This window comes from Myxine glutinosa, chromosome 2, assembly GCF_964187855.1.
Source record: "Myxine glutinosa chromosome 2, kmMyxGlut1.1, whole genome shotgun sequence".
In the NCBI taxonomy this organism is placed as follows: domain Eukaryota; kingdom Metazoa; phylum Chordata; class Myxini; order Myxiniformes; family Myxinidae; genus Myxine; species Myxine glutinosa.
Genome location: NC_136262.1, coordinates 202056079 through 202073811, shown reverse-complemented (window position 1 = coordinate 202073811; position 17733 = coordinate 202056079). Strand labels below are relative to the sequence as shown.

General features: G+C 41.9%; 1 protein-coding gene across 3 annotated transcripts in view; it reads left to right on the top strand.

Moving 5' to 3' along the window:
* The window catches only part of WDR54 (WD repeat domain 54), a 111075-nt gene extending 93790 nt beyond the window's left edge, over nt 1-17285 (top strand). For 2 of the 3 annotated variants that reach the window (XM_068106437.2, XM_068106435.2), the window contains one exon: nt 13428-15380. In XM_068106437.2, coding sequence (XP_067962538.2) covers nt 13428-13559 — 132 coding nt within the window. In that variant the 3' untranslated portion in view covers nt 13560-15380. Of the gene's footprint in view, nt 1-13427 lie in introns of all 3 variants that reach the window. The other variant, XM_068106436.2, reaches the window with a different exon arrangement.
* Nucleotides 17286-17733: the final 448 nt, after the last annotated feature.

The window sequence follows — 17733 nt, the reverse complement described above, 5'->3', positions numbered from 1 at the left end:
CCACTGCATGCAGTTTATGTGCTGAACGCCTCATTAAATTATTAAACCCCTATAGAGACTTCAAAGCCACAGAATAACCACATAATGGACTTCTCAATCACCTCTCACCTGGGTTATTTGAAATGGCAGGTTCATTTGAGGGATAAAAACGATCTGTAGTATTTCTTTATTTTAAATAGCACTTTGTCCAGTTATTTTGCCTCGGCGGGTAAAGAGGTTTCTTTTTTTTTGACATTTGCAGCACATGGCCGCACAGAAGATTAATGAGGATCCGTTTGTGTGCAGCTCATTGCAATGACGCAAGTGCTGCACATGGCTCCAATGCTCAAAAACCCTGAGCCGCTAAATTGTTTGTTACATCAGTTTTATGAACTTTTTATTTCATATTTTCGCAACCAAAGCAAACACCCAAGGGAAACCTCAGGGTCATTAATCACTGCATTAGGCCTGCCAGCTTTGCGTATGCAGGTATGGGCACAGATCCGATTATGAACAAATGCAATGCCGGGCAGGCCTCCTGCCTGCAGACGGCTGAGTTTAAAGCCAGGGCATGTTGCTTTTGAGGATGATGGATGCTTGCAGCGTCTTGGCTGCGACCCCACGTCTAGCACAGCAGGGGCAGACATGGCCTCCAGCTGCTGGCGGGAACTAACTATGCATGGTCGGCATCATTGGGGGGGGGGGGGGCGGTGGGGGGTGGGGTAGAAATCCAATCCTATGGCCACCAATAATTGTTCAGAACAGTCTTTTACATGAGACCATTTACTCCAAGACAACAGATTTCCCTCAATATTACTTGTGCTTCTTCAAGAAGTCAAGGAGTCTTTGGCATGGAGTTGGGGAAGACCATTTGACTCGTTATGTCTGCACAGTACTCCATCAAAATTAGCAACCAAAATATTTTTTTACCTCCACCTCCAAAGGTGGATGGGGGTTGTGTTTTCACCCCTGTCCGTCTGTCTGCTTGTTTGTCTGTCCGTGTGTCCGTCTGTGAACAAGATAGCAAAAAATTCACCAAAAAAAATATAAACTTTTAAAAGTGATTCTTCACCATTGGGAGATAAGGCCAAAAACGATACATAGCAGGATATCTCAAAAAGTTGTGGACGGATTTGAACGAAATTTGGTGGACCGGTTGGGTGTCTGACAAGGACTAATCGTTTCGATTTTGGTGAAGATCTGAATATGGATTCGGATATGAGAATTATTTAATTTTTAAGTGATTCCTCACCATTGAGAGATCGGGCGAAAAGCGATATATAACATGATATTTAAAAAAGATATGGATGAGCTATGAATAAACTAGGTGGATGGGTTGGTTAGGTGACAAGAACAAGCCGATTAGGTTTTGGTTCAGGTCCGAATCCAGATCCGGCCTATCGGTGGGATAGAAAACATAAACTGTTCACCAGGTGGAGGTATGCTCTCTACTGAGTGCCATTCGAGTTAATTATCTGCACCTCCCATTTCGTTTTTAGTCGTGGTACTGAGATTCTGTCGCCTACTCTTTTTGAGTGGTGTTGTGCGATCTTTATGTTCTGCAGCCTAAATCTACATAGGAGAGCCATTTTCACATTGCAATTAAGGCCGTCATGACCCAAGATCGCCCCCTCGCCCCAGCCCTGCACCAGGAGCACCAGGATGGATATTTGTCAAAAATTGGTTTCGCAGGAGCACAAATCCAGGAGCGGGCGGCTCCGCTTACAAGAGAAACCCGCTACCAACTGATCTATCTCGCCATCTTTCAGGACTAAGCAAAATCCCATATATTGAGTATATCATGGGCACCACCAAGGTGATTCCCACTGAAACATCATAAGGACTACTCCCTCGGTGACACCCCACCAACCTCCCAGATAAAGGAGTATAGAAACGTACACCTTTTCGTTTCTCGCTTCACTCATTTCAGACCTTTAAAACAATCCCAGTGATTTAAACCTCGTAGCAAAACTTCATTTGAGTTTATAGGATTTTAAACCCGAGATGCCACCATCTCAAGCTAGGTGAAATTATAAAATTTCAAATCCGATCGCTTCCTTTTTTACACGATAAGCAAAGTGCCATGGCAGGACCAAGAGCGGATGATAATGCTAAATCTTCATTTTTCTGTCCTGCTTTCCATATGTTGTCGTCAAAGCACCAACAGTCAGCACATATGAAAGGCACGTGTTCCTCGGTCTGAGCAATGTCTTCCCCTTCATCTCGACGTAAAGGAAATGCATCGCAGTAATAAGACAGTTATAAACGTTTCTCGGTGACTGTAATCACGAGGCCCGTGTAGAAGGATTTACAATGACGGCTGCAAATGGAATACGGTTGGAGTGGGAGGAAATTCCGGCTATTAAATGGTGTTTACTCGGAAGTTTCAGACGCCTTTATCAGCTGTTAGAGGCTGCTTTTCCTCATTGGGTGGGGGGAGGGGCCAAAGAAATCCCACGTCGTTACTTAAGGGCTGCTTCTTTTTTTTTTTCTCAAACCTTCAGTAGATTTTGTGTCCCCCCCCCCCCCCCCACCCCTCCCACCTTTCTCTCCTCCATGCTCCTTTTGCCAAGTCCTTCAATCGGTAACAGTGAATATAACGACGTTTTCTTGAAACCTCTAACCTCACGTGCTCCTATGTCATCATTCAAATTCGAAGTACGGCCGAGATCACAAACGATCTGTACATAAAAACATTTTCATCACATCAAAGTGAGAAGGTTGGACATTCTTCAATGGCTCTGCGCAAAGGTTTTCCGACTTTCTGTTTCAAAGCGCCCTGCGCTACAGACGTGGCGCAAAGATCCATTAAATCATTTCCGCAAACTCAAACGTTTTGAGCTTGCGGTTCAAAGGGACTTAGGTGGTGCGCCTCAACAAGTTACACGAAAGAGATACTCGCATTAGTGGCCAAGACACGCCAGCCATTTCTCATTCTGGTGTACCATGTACCAACCATTTCTCATTCTGGTGTACCATGTACCAACCATTTCGGATTCTGGTGTACCATGTACCAACCATTTCGGATTCTGGTGTACCATGTACCAACCATTTCGGATTCTGGTGTACCATGTACCAACCATTTCGGATTATAGTCTCTGTTGGAAAAGTACCATGTACCAACCATTTCGGATTCTGGTGTACCATGTACCAACCATTTCGGATTCTGGTGTACCATGTACCAACCATTTCGGATTCTGGTGTACCATGTACCAACCATTTCGGATTATAGTCTCTGTTGGAAAAGTACCATGTACCAACCATTTCAGATTCTAGTCTCTGTTAGAAAAGTACCATGTACCAACCATTTCGGATTCTGGTGTACCATGTACCAACCATTTCGGATTATAGTCTCTGTTGGAAAAGTACCATGTACCAACCATTTCGGATTATAGTCTCTGTTGGAAAAGTACCATGTACCAACCATTTCAGATTCTAGTCTCTGTTAGAAAAGTACCATGTACCAACCATTTCGGATTCTAGACTCTGTTGGAAAAGTACCATGTACCAACCATATCGGATTCTAGTCTCTGTTGGAAAAGTACCATGTACCAACCATTTCGGATTCTGGTCTCTGTTGGAAAAGTACCATGTACCAACCATTTCGGATTATAGTCTCTGTTGGAAAAGTACCGTGTACCAACCATTTCGGATTATAGTCTCTGTTGGAAAAGTACCATGTTCCAACCATTTCGGATTATAGTCTCTGTTGGAAAAGTACCATGTTCCAACCATTTCGGATTATAGTCTCTGTTGGAAAAGTACCATGTTCCAACCATTTCGGATTATAGTCTCTGTTGGAAAAGTACCGTGTACCAACCATTTCGGATTATAGTCTCTGTTGGAAAAGTACCATGTTCCAACCATTTCGGATTATAGTCTCTGTTGGAAAAGTACCATGTACCAACCATTTCGGATTATAGTCTCTGTTGGAAAAGTACCATGTACCAACCATTTCGGATTATAGTCTCTGTTGGAAAAGTACCATGTACCAACCATTTCGGATTATAGTCTCTGTTGGAAAAGTACCATGTACCAACCATTTCGGATTATAGTCTCTGTTGGAAAAGTACCATGTACCAACCATTTCGGATTATAGTCTCTGTTGGAAAAGTACCATGTACCAACCATTTCGGATTCTGGTGTACCATGTACCAACCATTTCGGATTCTGGTGTACCATGTACCAACCATTTCGGATTCTGGTGTACCATGTACCAACCATTTCGGATTATAGTCTCTGTTGGAAAAGTACCATGTACCAACCATTTCGGATTCTGGTGTACCATGTACCAACCATTTCGGATTCTGGTGTACCATGTACCAACCATTTCGGATTCTGGTGTACCATGTACCAACCATTTCGGATTATAGTCTCTGTTGGAAAAGTACCATGTACCAACCATTTCAGATTCTAGTCTCTGTTAGAAAAGTACCATGTACCAACCATTTCGGATTCTGGTGTACCATGTACCAACCATTTCGGATTATAGTCTCTGTTGGAAAAGTACCATGTACCAACCATTTCGGATTATAGTCTCTGTTGGAAAAGTACCATGTACCAACCATTTCAGATTCTAGTCTCTGTTAGAAAAGTACCATGTACCAACCATTTCGGATTCTAGACTCTGTTGGAAAAGTACCATGTACCAACCATATCGGATTCTAGTCTCTGTTAGAAAAGTACCATGTACCAACCATTTCGGATTCTAGACTCTGTTGGAAAAGTACCATGTACCAACCATATCGGATTCTAGTCTCTGTTGGAAAAGTACCATGTACCAACCATTTCGGATTCTGGTCTCTGTTGGAAAAGTACCATGTACCAACCATTTCGGATTATAGTCTCTGTTGGAAAAGTACCGTGTACCAACCATTTCGGATTATAGTCTCTGTTGGAAAAGTACCATGTACCAACCATTTCGGATTATAGTCTCTGTTGGAAAAGTACCATGTACCAACCATTTCGGATTATAGTCTCTGTTGGAAAAGTACCATGTACCAACCATTTCGGATTATAGTCTCTGTTGGAAAAGTACCATGTACCAACCATTTCGGATTATAGTCTCTGTTGGAAAAGTACCATGTACCAACCATTTCGGATTATAGTCTCTGTTGGAAAAGTACCATGTACCAACCATTTCGGATTATAGTCTCTGTTGGAAAAGTACCATGTACCAACCATTTCGGATTATAGTCTCTGTTGGAAAAGTACCACGTACCAACCATTTCAGATTCTAGTCTCTGTTGGAAAAGTACCATGTACCAACCATATCGGATTATAGTCTCTGTTGGAAAAGTACCACGTACCAACCATTTCGGATTATAGTCTCTGTTGGAAAAGTACCATGTACCAACCATTTCGGATTATAGTCTCTGTTGGAAAAGTACCATGTACCAACCATTTCGGATTATAGTCTCTGTTGGAAAAGTACCATGTACCAACCATATCGGATTCTAGTCTCTGTTGGAAAAGTACCATGTACCAACCATATCGGATTCTAGTCTCTGTTGGAAAAGTACCATGTACCAACCATATCGGATTCTAGTCTCTGTTGGAAAAGTACCATGTACCAACCATATCGGATTCTAGTCTCTGTTGGAAAAGTACCATGTACCAACCATATCGGATTCTAGTCTCTGTTGGAAAAGTACCATGTACCAACCATATCGGATTCTAGTCTCTGTTAGAAAAGTACCATGTACCAACCATATCGGATTCTAGTCTCTGTTGGAAAAGTACCACGTACCAACCATTTCGGATTATAGTCTCTGTTGGAAAAGTACCATGTACCAACCATTTCGGATTATAGTCTCTGTTGGAAAAGTACCATGTACCAACCATATCGGATTCTAGTCTCTGTTAGAAAAGTACCATGTACCAACCATTTCGGATTATAGTCTCTGTTGGAAAAGTACCATGTACCAACCATATCGGATTCTAGTCTCTGTTAGAAAAGTACCATGTACCAACCATTTCGGATTATAGTCTCTGTTGGAAAAGTACCATGTACCAACCATATCGGATTCTACTCTCTGTTGGAAAAGTACCATGTACCAACCATATCGGATTCTAGTCTCTGTTGGAAAAGTACCATGTACCAACCATATCGGATTCTAGTCTCTGTTGGAAAAGTACCATGTACCAACCATATCGGATTCTAGTCTCTGTTGGAAAAGTACCATGTACCAACCATATCGGATTCTAGTCTCTGTTAGAAAAGTACCATGTACCAACCATATCGGATTCTAGTCTCTGTTGGAAAAGTACCATGTACCAACCATTTCGGATTATAGTCTCTGTTGGAAAAGTACCATGTACCAACCATATCGGATTCTAGTCTCTGTTAGAAAAGTACCATGTACCAACCATTTCGGATTATAGTCTCTGTTGGAAAAGTACCATGTACCAACCATATCGGATTCTAGTCTCTGTTAGAAAAGTACCATGTACCAACCATTTCGGATTATAGTCTCTGTTGGAAAAGTACCATGTACCAACCATATCGGATTCTAGTCTCTGTTGGAAAAGTACCATGTACCAACCATATCGGATTCTAGTCTCTGTTGGAAAAGTACCATGTACCAACCATATCGGATTCTAGTCTCTGTTGGAAAAGTACCATGTACCAACCATATCGGATTCTAGTCTCTGTTGGAAAAGTACCATGTACCAACCATATCGGATTCTAGTCTCTGTTAGAAAAGTACCATGTACCAACCATATCGGATTCTAGTCTCTGTTGGAAAAGTACCATGTACCAACCATATCGGATTCTAGTCTCTGTTGGAAAAGTACCATGTACCAACCATTTCGGATTCTAGTCTCTGTTGGAAAAGTACCATGTACCAACCATATCGGATTCTAGTCTCTGTTAGAAAAGTACCATGTACCAACCATATCGGATTCTAGTCTCTGTTAGAAAAGTACCATGTACCAACCATATCGGATTCTAGTCTCTGTTGGAAAAGTACCATGTACCAACCATTTCAGATTCTAGTCTCTGTTAGAAAAGTACCATGTACCAACCATATCGGATTCTAGTCTCTGTTAGAAAAGTACCATGTACCAACCATATCGGATTCTAGTCTCTGTTGGAAAAGTACCACGTACCAACCATTTCGGATTCTAATCTCTGTTGGAAAAGTACCATGTACCAACCATATCGGATTCTAGTCTCTGTTGGAAAAGTACCATGTACCAACCATTTCGGATTATAGTCTCTGTTGGAAAAGTACCATGTACCAACCATATCGGATTCTAGTCTCTGTTGGAAAAGTACCATGTACCAACCATTTCGGATTATAGTCTCTGTTGGAAAAGTACCATGTACCAACCATATCGGATTCTAGTCTCTGTTAGAAAAGTACCATGTACCAACCATTTCGGATTATAGTCTCTGTTGGAAAAGTACCATGTACCAACCATATCGGATTCTAGTCTCTGTTAGAAAAGTACCATGTACCAACCATTTCGGATTATAGTCTCTGTTGGAAAAGTACCATGTACCAACCATATCGGATTCTAGTCTCTGTTGGAAAAGTACCATGTACCAACCATATCGGATTCTAGTCTCTGTTGGAAAAGTACCATGTACCAACCATATCGGATTCTAGTCTCTGTTGGAAAAGTACCATGTACCAACCATATCGGATTCTAGTCTCTGTTGGAAAAGTACCATGTACCAACCATATCGGATTCTAGTCTCTGTTGGAAAAGTACCATGTACCAACCATATCGGATTCTAGTCTCTGTTAGAAAAGTACCATGTACCAACCATATCGGATTCTAGTCTCTGTTGGAAAAGTACCATGTACCAACCATATCGGATTCTAGTCTCTGTTGGAAAAGTACCATGTACCAACCATTTCGGATTCTAGTCTCTGTTGGAAAAGTACCATGTACCAACCATATCGGATTCTAGTCTCTGTTAGAAAAGTACCATGTACCAACCATATCGGATTCTAGTCTCTGTTAGAAAAGTACCATGTACCAACCATTTCGGATTCTAGTCTCTGTTGGAAAAGTACCATGTACCAACCATTTCAGATTCTAGTCTCTGTTAGAAAAGTACCATGTACCAACCATATCGGATTCTAGTCTCTGTTAGAAAAGTACCATGTACCAACCATATCGGATTCTAGTCTCTGTTGGAAAAGTACCACGTACCAACCATTTCGGATTCTAATCTCTGTTGGAAAAGTACCATGTACCAACCATTTCGGATTCTAGTGTACCATGTACCAACCATTTCTGATTCTAGTCTCTGTTGGAAAAGTACCATGTACCAACCATTTCGGATTATAGTCTCTGTTGGAAAAGTACCACGTACCAACCATTTCGGATTATAGTCTCTGTTGGAAAAGTACCACGTACCAACCATTTCGGATTATAGTCTCTGTTGGAAAAGTACCATGTACCAACCATTTCGGATTCTAGTCTCTGTTGGAAAAGTACCATGTACCAACCATTTCGGATTCTAGTCTCTGTTGGAAAAGTACCATGTACCAACCATTTCGGATTCTAGTCTCTGTTGGAAAAGTACCATGTACCAACCATTTCAGATTCTAGTCTCTGTTGGAAAAGTACCATGTACCAACCATTTCGGATTCTAGTCTCTGTTGGAAAAGTACCATGTACCAACCATTTCGGATTCTAGTCTCTGTTGGAAAAGTACCACGTACCAACCATTTCTGATTCTAGTCTCTGTTGGAAAAGTACCACGTACCAACCATTTCGGATTATAGTCTCTGTTGGAAAAGTACCATGTACCAACCATTTCAGATTCTCGTCTCTGTTGGAAAAGTACCATGTACCAACCATTTCGGATTCTAGTCTCTGTTGGAAAAGTACCATGTACCAACCATTTCAGATTCTAGTCTCTGTTGGAAAAGTACCATGTACCAACCATTTCGGATTCTAGTCTCTGTTGGAAAAGTACCATGTACCAACCATTTCGGATTCTAGTCTCTGTTGGAAAAGTACCATGTACCAACCATTCCGGATTCTAGTCTCTGTTGGAAAAGTACCATGTACCAACCATTTCGGATTCTAGTCTCTGTTGGAAAAGTACCATGTACCAACCATTTCGGATTCTAGTCTCTGTTGGAAAAGTACCATGTACCAACCATTTCGGATTCTAGTCTCTGTTGGAAAAGTACCATGTACCAACCATTTCGGATTCTAGTCTCTGTTGGAAAAGTACCATGTACCAACCATTTCAGATTCTAGTCTCTGTTGGAAAAGTACCATGTACCAACCATTTCGGATTCTAGTCTCTGTTGGAAAAGTACCATGTACCAACCATTTCGGATTCTAGTCTCTGTTGGAAAAGTACCATGTACCAACCATTTCTGATTCTAGTCTCTGTTGGAAAAGTACCATGTACCAACCATTTCGGATTCTAGTCTCTGTTGGAAAAGTACCATGTACCAACCATTTCAGATTCTAGTCTCTGTTGGAAAAGTACCATGTACCAACCATTTCGGATTCTAGTCTCTGATGGAAAAGTACCATGTACCAACCATTTCGGATTCTAGTCTCTGTTGGAAAAGTACCATGTACCAACCATTTCGGATTCTAGTCTCTGTTGGAAAAGTACCATGTACCAACCATTTCGGATTCTAGTCTCTGTTGGAAAAGTACCACGTACCAACCATTTCGGATTCTAGTCTCTGTTGGAAAAGTACCACGTACCAACCATTTCGGATTCTAGTCTCTGTTGGAAAAGTACCATGTACCAACCATTTCGGAATCTAGTCTCTGTTGGAAAAGTACCATGTACCAACCATTTCAGATTCTAGTCTCTGTTGGAAAAGTACCATGTACCAACCATTTCAGATTCCAGTCTCTGTTGGAAAAGTACCATGTACCAACCATTTCGGAATCTAGTCTCTGTTGGAAAAGTACCATGTACCAACCATTTCAGATTCTAGTCTCTGTTGGAAAAGTACCATGTACCAACCATATCGGATTCTAGTCTCTGTTGGAAAAGTACCATGTACCAACCATATCGGATTCTAGTCTCTGTTAGAAAAGTACCATGTACCAACCATATCGGATTCTAGTCTCTGTTGGAAAAGTACCATGTACCAACCATATCGGATTCTAGTCTCTGTTGGAAAAGTACCATGTACCAACCATTTCGGATTCTAGTCTCTGTTGGAAAAGTACCATGTACCAACCATATCGGATTCTAGTCTCTGTTAGAAAAGTACCATGTACCAACCATATCGGATTCTAGTCTCTGTTAGAAAAGTACCATGTACCAACCATATCGGATTCTAGTCTCTGTTGGAAAAGTACCATGTACCAACCATTTCAGATTCTAGTCTCTGTTAGAAAAGTACCATGTACCAACCATATCGGATTCTTGTCTCTGTTAGAAAAGTACCATGTACCAACCATATCGGATTCTAGTCTCTGTTGGAAAAGTACCACGTACCAACCATTTCGGATTCTAATCTCTGTTGGAAAAGTACCATGTACCAACCATTTCGGATTCTAGTGTACCATGTACCAACCATTTCTGATTCTAGTCTCTGTTGGAAAAGTACCATGTACCAACCATTTCGGATTATAGTCTCTGTTGGAAAAGTACCACGTACCAACCATTTCGGATTATAGTCTCTGTTGGAAAAGTACCACGTACCAACCATTTCGGATTATAGTCTCTGTTGGAAAAGTACCATGTACCAACCATTTCGGATTCTAGTCTCTGTTGGAAAAGTACCATGTACCAACCATTTCGGATTCTAGTCTCTGTTGGAAAAGTACCATGTACCAACCATTTCGGATTCTAGTCTCTGTTGGAAAAGTACCATGTACCAACCATTTCAGATTCTAGTCTCTGTTGGAAAAGTACCATGTACCAACCATTTCGGATTCTAGTCTCTGTTGGAAAAGTACCATGTACCAACCATTTCGGATTCTAGTCTCTGTTGGAAAAGTACCACGTACCAACCATTTCTGATTCTAGTCTCTTTTGGAAAAGTACCACGTACCAACCATTTCGGATTATAGTCTCTGTTGGAAAAGTACCATGTACCAACCATTTCGGATTCTAGTCTCTGTTGGAAAAGTACCATGTACCAACCATTTCGGATTCTAGTCTCTGTTGGAAAAGTACCATGTACCAACCATTTCGGATTCTAGTCTCTGTTGGAAAAGTACCATGTACCAACCATTTCAGATTCTAGTCTCTGTTGGAAAAGTACCATGTACCAACCATTTCGGATTCTAGTCTCTGTTGGAAAAGTACCATGTACCAACCATTTCAGATTCTAGTCTCTGTTGGAAAAGTACCATGTACCAACCATTTCGGATTCTAGTCTCTGTTGGAAAAGTACCATGTACCAACCATTTCGGATTCTAGTCTCTGTTGGAAAAGTACCATGTACCAACCATTCCGGATTCTAGTCTCTGTTGGAAAAGTACCATGTACCAACCATTTCGGATTCTAGTCTCTGTTGGAAAAGTACCATGTACCAACCATTTCAGATTCTAGTCTCTGTTGGAAAAGTACCATGTACCAACCATTTCGGATTCTAGTCTCTGTTGGAAAAGTACCATGTACCAACCATTTCGGATTCTAGTCTCTGTTGGAAAAGTACCATGTACCAACCATTTCGGATTCTAGTCTCTGTTGGAAAAGTACCATGTACCAACCATTTCAGATTCTAGTCTCTGTTGGAAAAGTACCATGTACCAACCATTTCGGATTCTAGTCTCTGTTGGAAAAGTACCATGTACCAACCATTTCGGATTCTAGTCTCTGTTGGAAAAGTACCATGTACCAACCATTTCTGATTCTAGTCTCTGTTGGAAAAGTACCATGTACCAACCATTTCGGATTCTAGTCTCTGTTGGAAAAGTACCATGTACCAACCATTTCAGATTCTAGTCTCTGTTGGAAAAGTACCATGTACCAACCATTTCGGATTCTAGTCTCTGATGGAAAAGTACCATGTACCAACCATTTCGGAAATCTAGTCTCTGTTGGAAAAGTACCATGTACCAACCATTTCGGATTCTAGTCTCTGTTGGAAAAGTACCATGTACCAACCATTTCGGATTCTAGTCTCTGTTGGAAAAGTACCACGTACCAACCATTTCGGATTCTAGTCTCTGTTGGAAAAGTACCACGTACCAACCATTTCGGATTCTAGTCTCTGTTGGAAAAGTACCATGTACCAACCATTTCGGAATCTAGTCTCTGTTGGAAAAGTACCATGTACCAACCATTTCAGATTCTAGTCTCTGTTGGAAAAGTACCATGTACCAACCATTTCAGATTCCAGTCTCTGTTGGAAAAAAAGTCAATGCTACCAAAGCAGTCTTGGCAAGGGCTATACTGAGGGGTTTGCCGTTGCCTTCCCAGCAGTAGTTGGGCAGGAATTTGAAATTTGTTCATGGTGCTGGCGCGATAGCTCGCCTACTCTTTGCGAAGGACATCATGGGGCCTTTAACGTCCACCAACGAATTCTGGCAGACGGTACGACCACTTAACGTCCATCCGAAGGACGGTACGGTACACACATTGATGAATTTATCCTACCTGTGAAACACCGGGATGACAGTTTATGGCCGGGCCGAGATTCAAAACCATGCTAGACAGCTTCGAGGCAGGTGTGCGTCTCTCAAGGCCATGCTGCCAGCTCCGCCAACCATTACTCGTTTTTAAATATACTAGGGCATGCCCGTACTATATATATATCGAAAATTATATCCCCCCCCTCTATTTACATGAAATGGTTTGGTCCATTCGCAAAGCCAAAGCGAACGGCTTGCGAGTACGGTGACAATCCCACCCCCCTCTATTTACATGAAATGGTTTGGTCCATTCGCAAAGCCAAAGGCTTGCGAGTACGGTGACAATCCCCCCCCCCCCCCCCCCCCCTCTATTTACATGAAATGGTTTGGTCCAAAGCGAACGGCTTGCGGAGTTTGGTAAAGAAATCGCCATAGCTCGGTAACTACTTCTCCGATTAATATGAAACCTTGAAAAGGCACATCCTCGGGTCCCCAGCAATATACCTGGCAAGTTTCAAGTATATCGGACCCGTGGTTGTCGAGAAACAGCGGTCACAGACACACACACATACACACATACACACACACATACACACACACATACACACAGAGATTACTGGAATTATAGATAGATATCATTATATATTCGCGAAATAATTTCCTTACTTTTTTGCAATAGTGTATATTGGAAAATAATAAAGTTGGTGTATCAACTCATCATAGACTATTTTGAGCATCCCATTCCCAGAACTTGTTGAACGCCCCTTTGTACGTTCCCACACCTATGACTTCATCCTTTTGACCAGGTGGTAGTGTTTGAAATGCTTCACGGCAACTTAGACAATCAGAACAGGCCAGCATTTCTGGACTATTAAAAACAGGACCATTGAAGCGTACAATGGTGTGGTGTTTTGCAGGTTGCACACTTGCACAGCGAGTGTGTGCAGGATGTATTGGTGTGTGGTGCCCGATTCTGTGACACCAGAGGTGACTCATTTGCAGTGACCGGTTATGACCTATGCGAGATATTGCGTTACGTGAGGACCTAAAATTTCAAACCCAAGGAAAACTTCACCATCACGACGGATCACGCGATTCTGCTTCACGGTGGGGGTAGGGTGAACGCGACGGTGGAGTTTTAACCTGTGACCTTTTGGGTGACCTGCGTAATCCGGTGTTTCCTTTGCCAAGAAAAAAAAAACATTGAAGATCCTGGATCTGCAGTTGAAAGTTGCATTGCTCCGTGTACACCGAAGTGTCCAAATGCATTCATGTCCGCCCGTACCCCCGAATAATGACCATCTGTCAGTCTCTCAACCCTCTCTCGATATCTTCTCGTTCAGCCCTTCTGTGAGCCTCGATTTCTGTGTTGAAAAAAGAAAAAGAAAGAAACCTTTTTTTTTACTTTACCGTGATTTTAAAGTAGTACCAGGAATCGGTGTAACGTGGCCAAAAAAAAAAGAGCAAGATTAATTTGATGGATAACGATCTTGTCAGGCACGCGTCGAGGTTAAGCAGACCGTTTTTCTAAGCACATTGATAGCAAGAAGTGGTTGTTAATGATTGAGGATCCCGAGTCATTTGAGATATTCCTTTTATGCCTGTAACCTGAGACCAAATTCATGAATTACAGATGGAGTTCATGTCTCTAGTACAACCAGAATACACCAATTGTCTCTCTGGTTTACTTCATTTCTCACGTCCTGCATTTCGGCACAAGTTGAACTGCTCTCGAAGGATGCCATTACTCTACCTTAGTCCCGTGACCGCATTTATTCTGAGAAATATTAGCGTTTCTGTTAACACTGTGTGCTTTTTTTGTTGTTGTTGTTTTGTTCCTTGTTTCGGGATTTTGTACATCTTCACTGCAAACTTGTTCTAAATGCCCATGTCGACTCTAGGTGGCGTCGTTACACCACGTACTCGTTGAAGCAAAACAACAACGAAACCCTCCTATTGATGTTGTCCATCTCTGATGTTGATTATTTGTTTCAGTAGATGTTTCGTAATAACTCGGTTGTTAATTTTTAAAAATCATTGTTAAACTGCTTTGACAATACTGTATTTGTTTCTTTTTCTTTTTCTTTTCTTTTTTAATTTCAGAAATTTGGATTCATGAATACCAAAGTGCTTCTTTATTTTTCCCATTTCCTTCTTTTAATACCTCTTGTATTTTGCAGATTCATTAATGGGGGTCTTTTATATCTATGCTATAAGAGAGATGTGTGTCTGTCTATCTGTGTGTCGCCTTTTTTCTCAGAGATGGCAAAACAGATCATCAAACTTTCAGAGGTTCGTCAGTGAGTCCCGGAGAACGTTTTCGGCAAAATAAAAAATGTAAATTTATGGGGGAAAAAAAAAGGTTGGATTTTATTTTTTAATCGCTCTATAGCGTCTAAGCCTTTGTAGCTATGTGGAAGGTAATATTAAATGATAGCTGACCCCATTCCTTAGTGGTTATAGGAAAGTGTTTTATGCCCACACAAAAACTAGAAAAAAAAATTGGATTTTTTTCAAAATGCCAACAGGATTAGAACAGCACCGGGCAATGCCGGGTACCCCCGCTATTAAGTAATACATAAACAGAGGCACAACCTTCAGCTCCCTATTCTTTCTTGATTCTTCCAGTCTTCTCACTCTTTTTTTCCTCCTCTCTCCCTCTTCCCCACCTCTCATATCCTCTCTTCCATTCTCTCTCTCCACCACCTCTTATATCCTATTTCATTTTCCCTCACCTCTCCCCCTCGTCCACCTCTTACATCCTCTTGCCTTTGTCAGCCCTCCCTTCTGAAACCTCCTTTCGGTTTTATTTGTGCCACCCTCTCCACCTGCTTATGTAATATGTAGATGCATATTTGCTATGAATATCCAATAAAAAGAAAAACTACACAAAATATTTATCTTTGTAATAGTCATTATACAGACTTGGCATTTAATATGGAATATTTTTTTGTGGGGGTGAACTTACTTTTCAAGATGTCTTAGAACCAAAAGTTCATTGGAATTATGTTGAAATTATTCTAGATTTTGTTAATGTGACCTTTAAAAGAAACAAACACCACATTTGACATTTCGAAACAAATAAATTGATCCTTGAAAGTGATGTAAACTGATATCGAACTCAATTCATGGACAGCACTGTGTTAAACTTCTGTGCGTTTTCCAGAAGTATCTCTTTATTTTGCACATTAGCCAAATTTTTTAACAAAAACAAAAGTTAAATTACGACTGGGATTACAGACAGTAAAATTACAGTTCAGGACTTCGTGTAACCCCCACGAGCATTCAGGAGAGCACGTACACGTTGAGGCATGCTGTTCACGAGATTTGCCAAGGTTTGGACAAGAATCGCTTGCCATGCAGTGACAATAGCCTGCTGCAATTCAAGCACAGAGGCACGCTGCTGGTCCAAGTGGTCGATTTGACGCGTTAATTCTGCCCACAAGTTCTCTATCGGATTCATATCCGGGGACATGGCAGGCCACTCCATATGCTCTACACCACGGTCAGCAAGAAAGTGTTGGATCATGCGAGTACGATGAGGCCGTACATTGTCATCTTGGAAGACAAAGTTTCCTCGAAAGGCTGCACGAGCAAATGGAAGCAATGTTTCTTCCAGAATGGCCCTGTACTTGAACTGGTTCAGGTTTCCATTCAGAACAACCAGGTCAGTTTTGCCCCCTGCATGAAAAGCAGCCCAAACGGTCACCCCACCACCTCCAGCTTGGACTCTTGGCACTATACAATCTTTGTTGTAGGCTTCATGCACTTGTCCGCGCACTCGGACGCGGCCATCTTGACGATAGACCAGAAATCTAGACTCGTCACTGAAGATCACGTGATTCCAGTGTCCTGGCTGCCATTGACGGTGCTCTCTGGCCCACTGCAATCGGCGCTGGCGGTGTTGTCTGGTCAGGCGTGGCTTTCTCAGGGGACACCTGGCACGATAGCCTGCTTGAACCAGTCGTTGGTTGACTAGCATTCTGGATAAAGGCACATTTGTCAGTTGCTGCCACTCAGCCCTAAGCCGATTAGCTGACTTGGTACGGCCATTGCGAACTAACCGGTGCAGCTGGCGATCATCCCTCCTTGTGGTTCTGCGGGGACGTCCTGGCCTCGGTATTGGAGTAGGGACACCCCTCTGAGCATTTCGTTTCAGGATCTTTGACACCTGACCTTGAGTGATGCCATACTGCCGAGCAATAGCACGCTGTTTCATGCCGTAATTTCGTAAAGCCACCACTCCATGACAAACAGCATTGTCGAGTTGATGGACCATCTACAGAGGAAGCGGCAATAACTTTTGGAGATGTGCAGCAGTTGTTTTCCACTAATACAGAACGCAACAACCCTTGTATACCCGACTGTGAAGCCAATCATCAAATGCACCTGTCCGTACATTTTGCCACGCCACCTGTGATATAATCCTGTTGTTGACTTCTTGCTGCGACAGACAATCAGTGACATGGTTCTTTTAACAAATAAAGCACCAAAGTGTAAAATAAACTCACCAGATTGATATACTGAGTTAAGAAAGTAAACCCAAGTCAAGAAAAAATATATATTCCATATTAAATGCCAAGTCTGTACATGTTTAATCACGTGTTGCAAATTTAATGTCGTTTTTAAATATAAAACCTATCTATATACATCCCATATTTAGATGTTTAAAATTGTAAAAGGTAAAAATGTAATTTCTCCCAGATTTGAGTTTGCATATCGATTCTAAATCAACACAAAAGTGCTTTTCATGAATACAATATTTTCACCTTCAAGTCTTCCTCAATGTTGCCTTATTTTCTTCTTTCCCCTCCCTGATCGGTTTGGCAAATATTTTTGTCCCTTTCCTTTTTCATTGACTAGTTCCACCACAAGGCTCGTCACTTGTCCAGGAAAATATAAAGGAGACGGGTGCAGCGGCCAGACCTGCCATGTCATGGGTATAATGGACAGGTCTTGGGGCCTTGGGCGGCGAGCGCACAAGTTACCGTTACAAAGGGCCTGGAACTTCTTCCCTGGATTCGTCCAACCTGCCGGCATCCCAGACATGAAACCTGCTCGTTTAATCCCAAGCAATCTCTGTGCCGTCGCTTTGACTGTGGCAGCAACCCCAAGGTCCGTTCACCCAATTACCCAAAGCCCCATTGGAGATTCCGCGTAAACAGCGGCTGGACTACCCAGCACCATAATTAGTGTATTTTGTCAGGCCGTCGCGATCAGGGA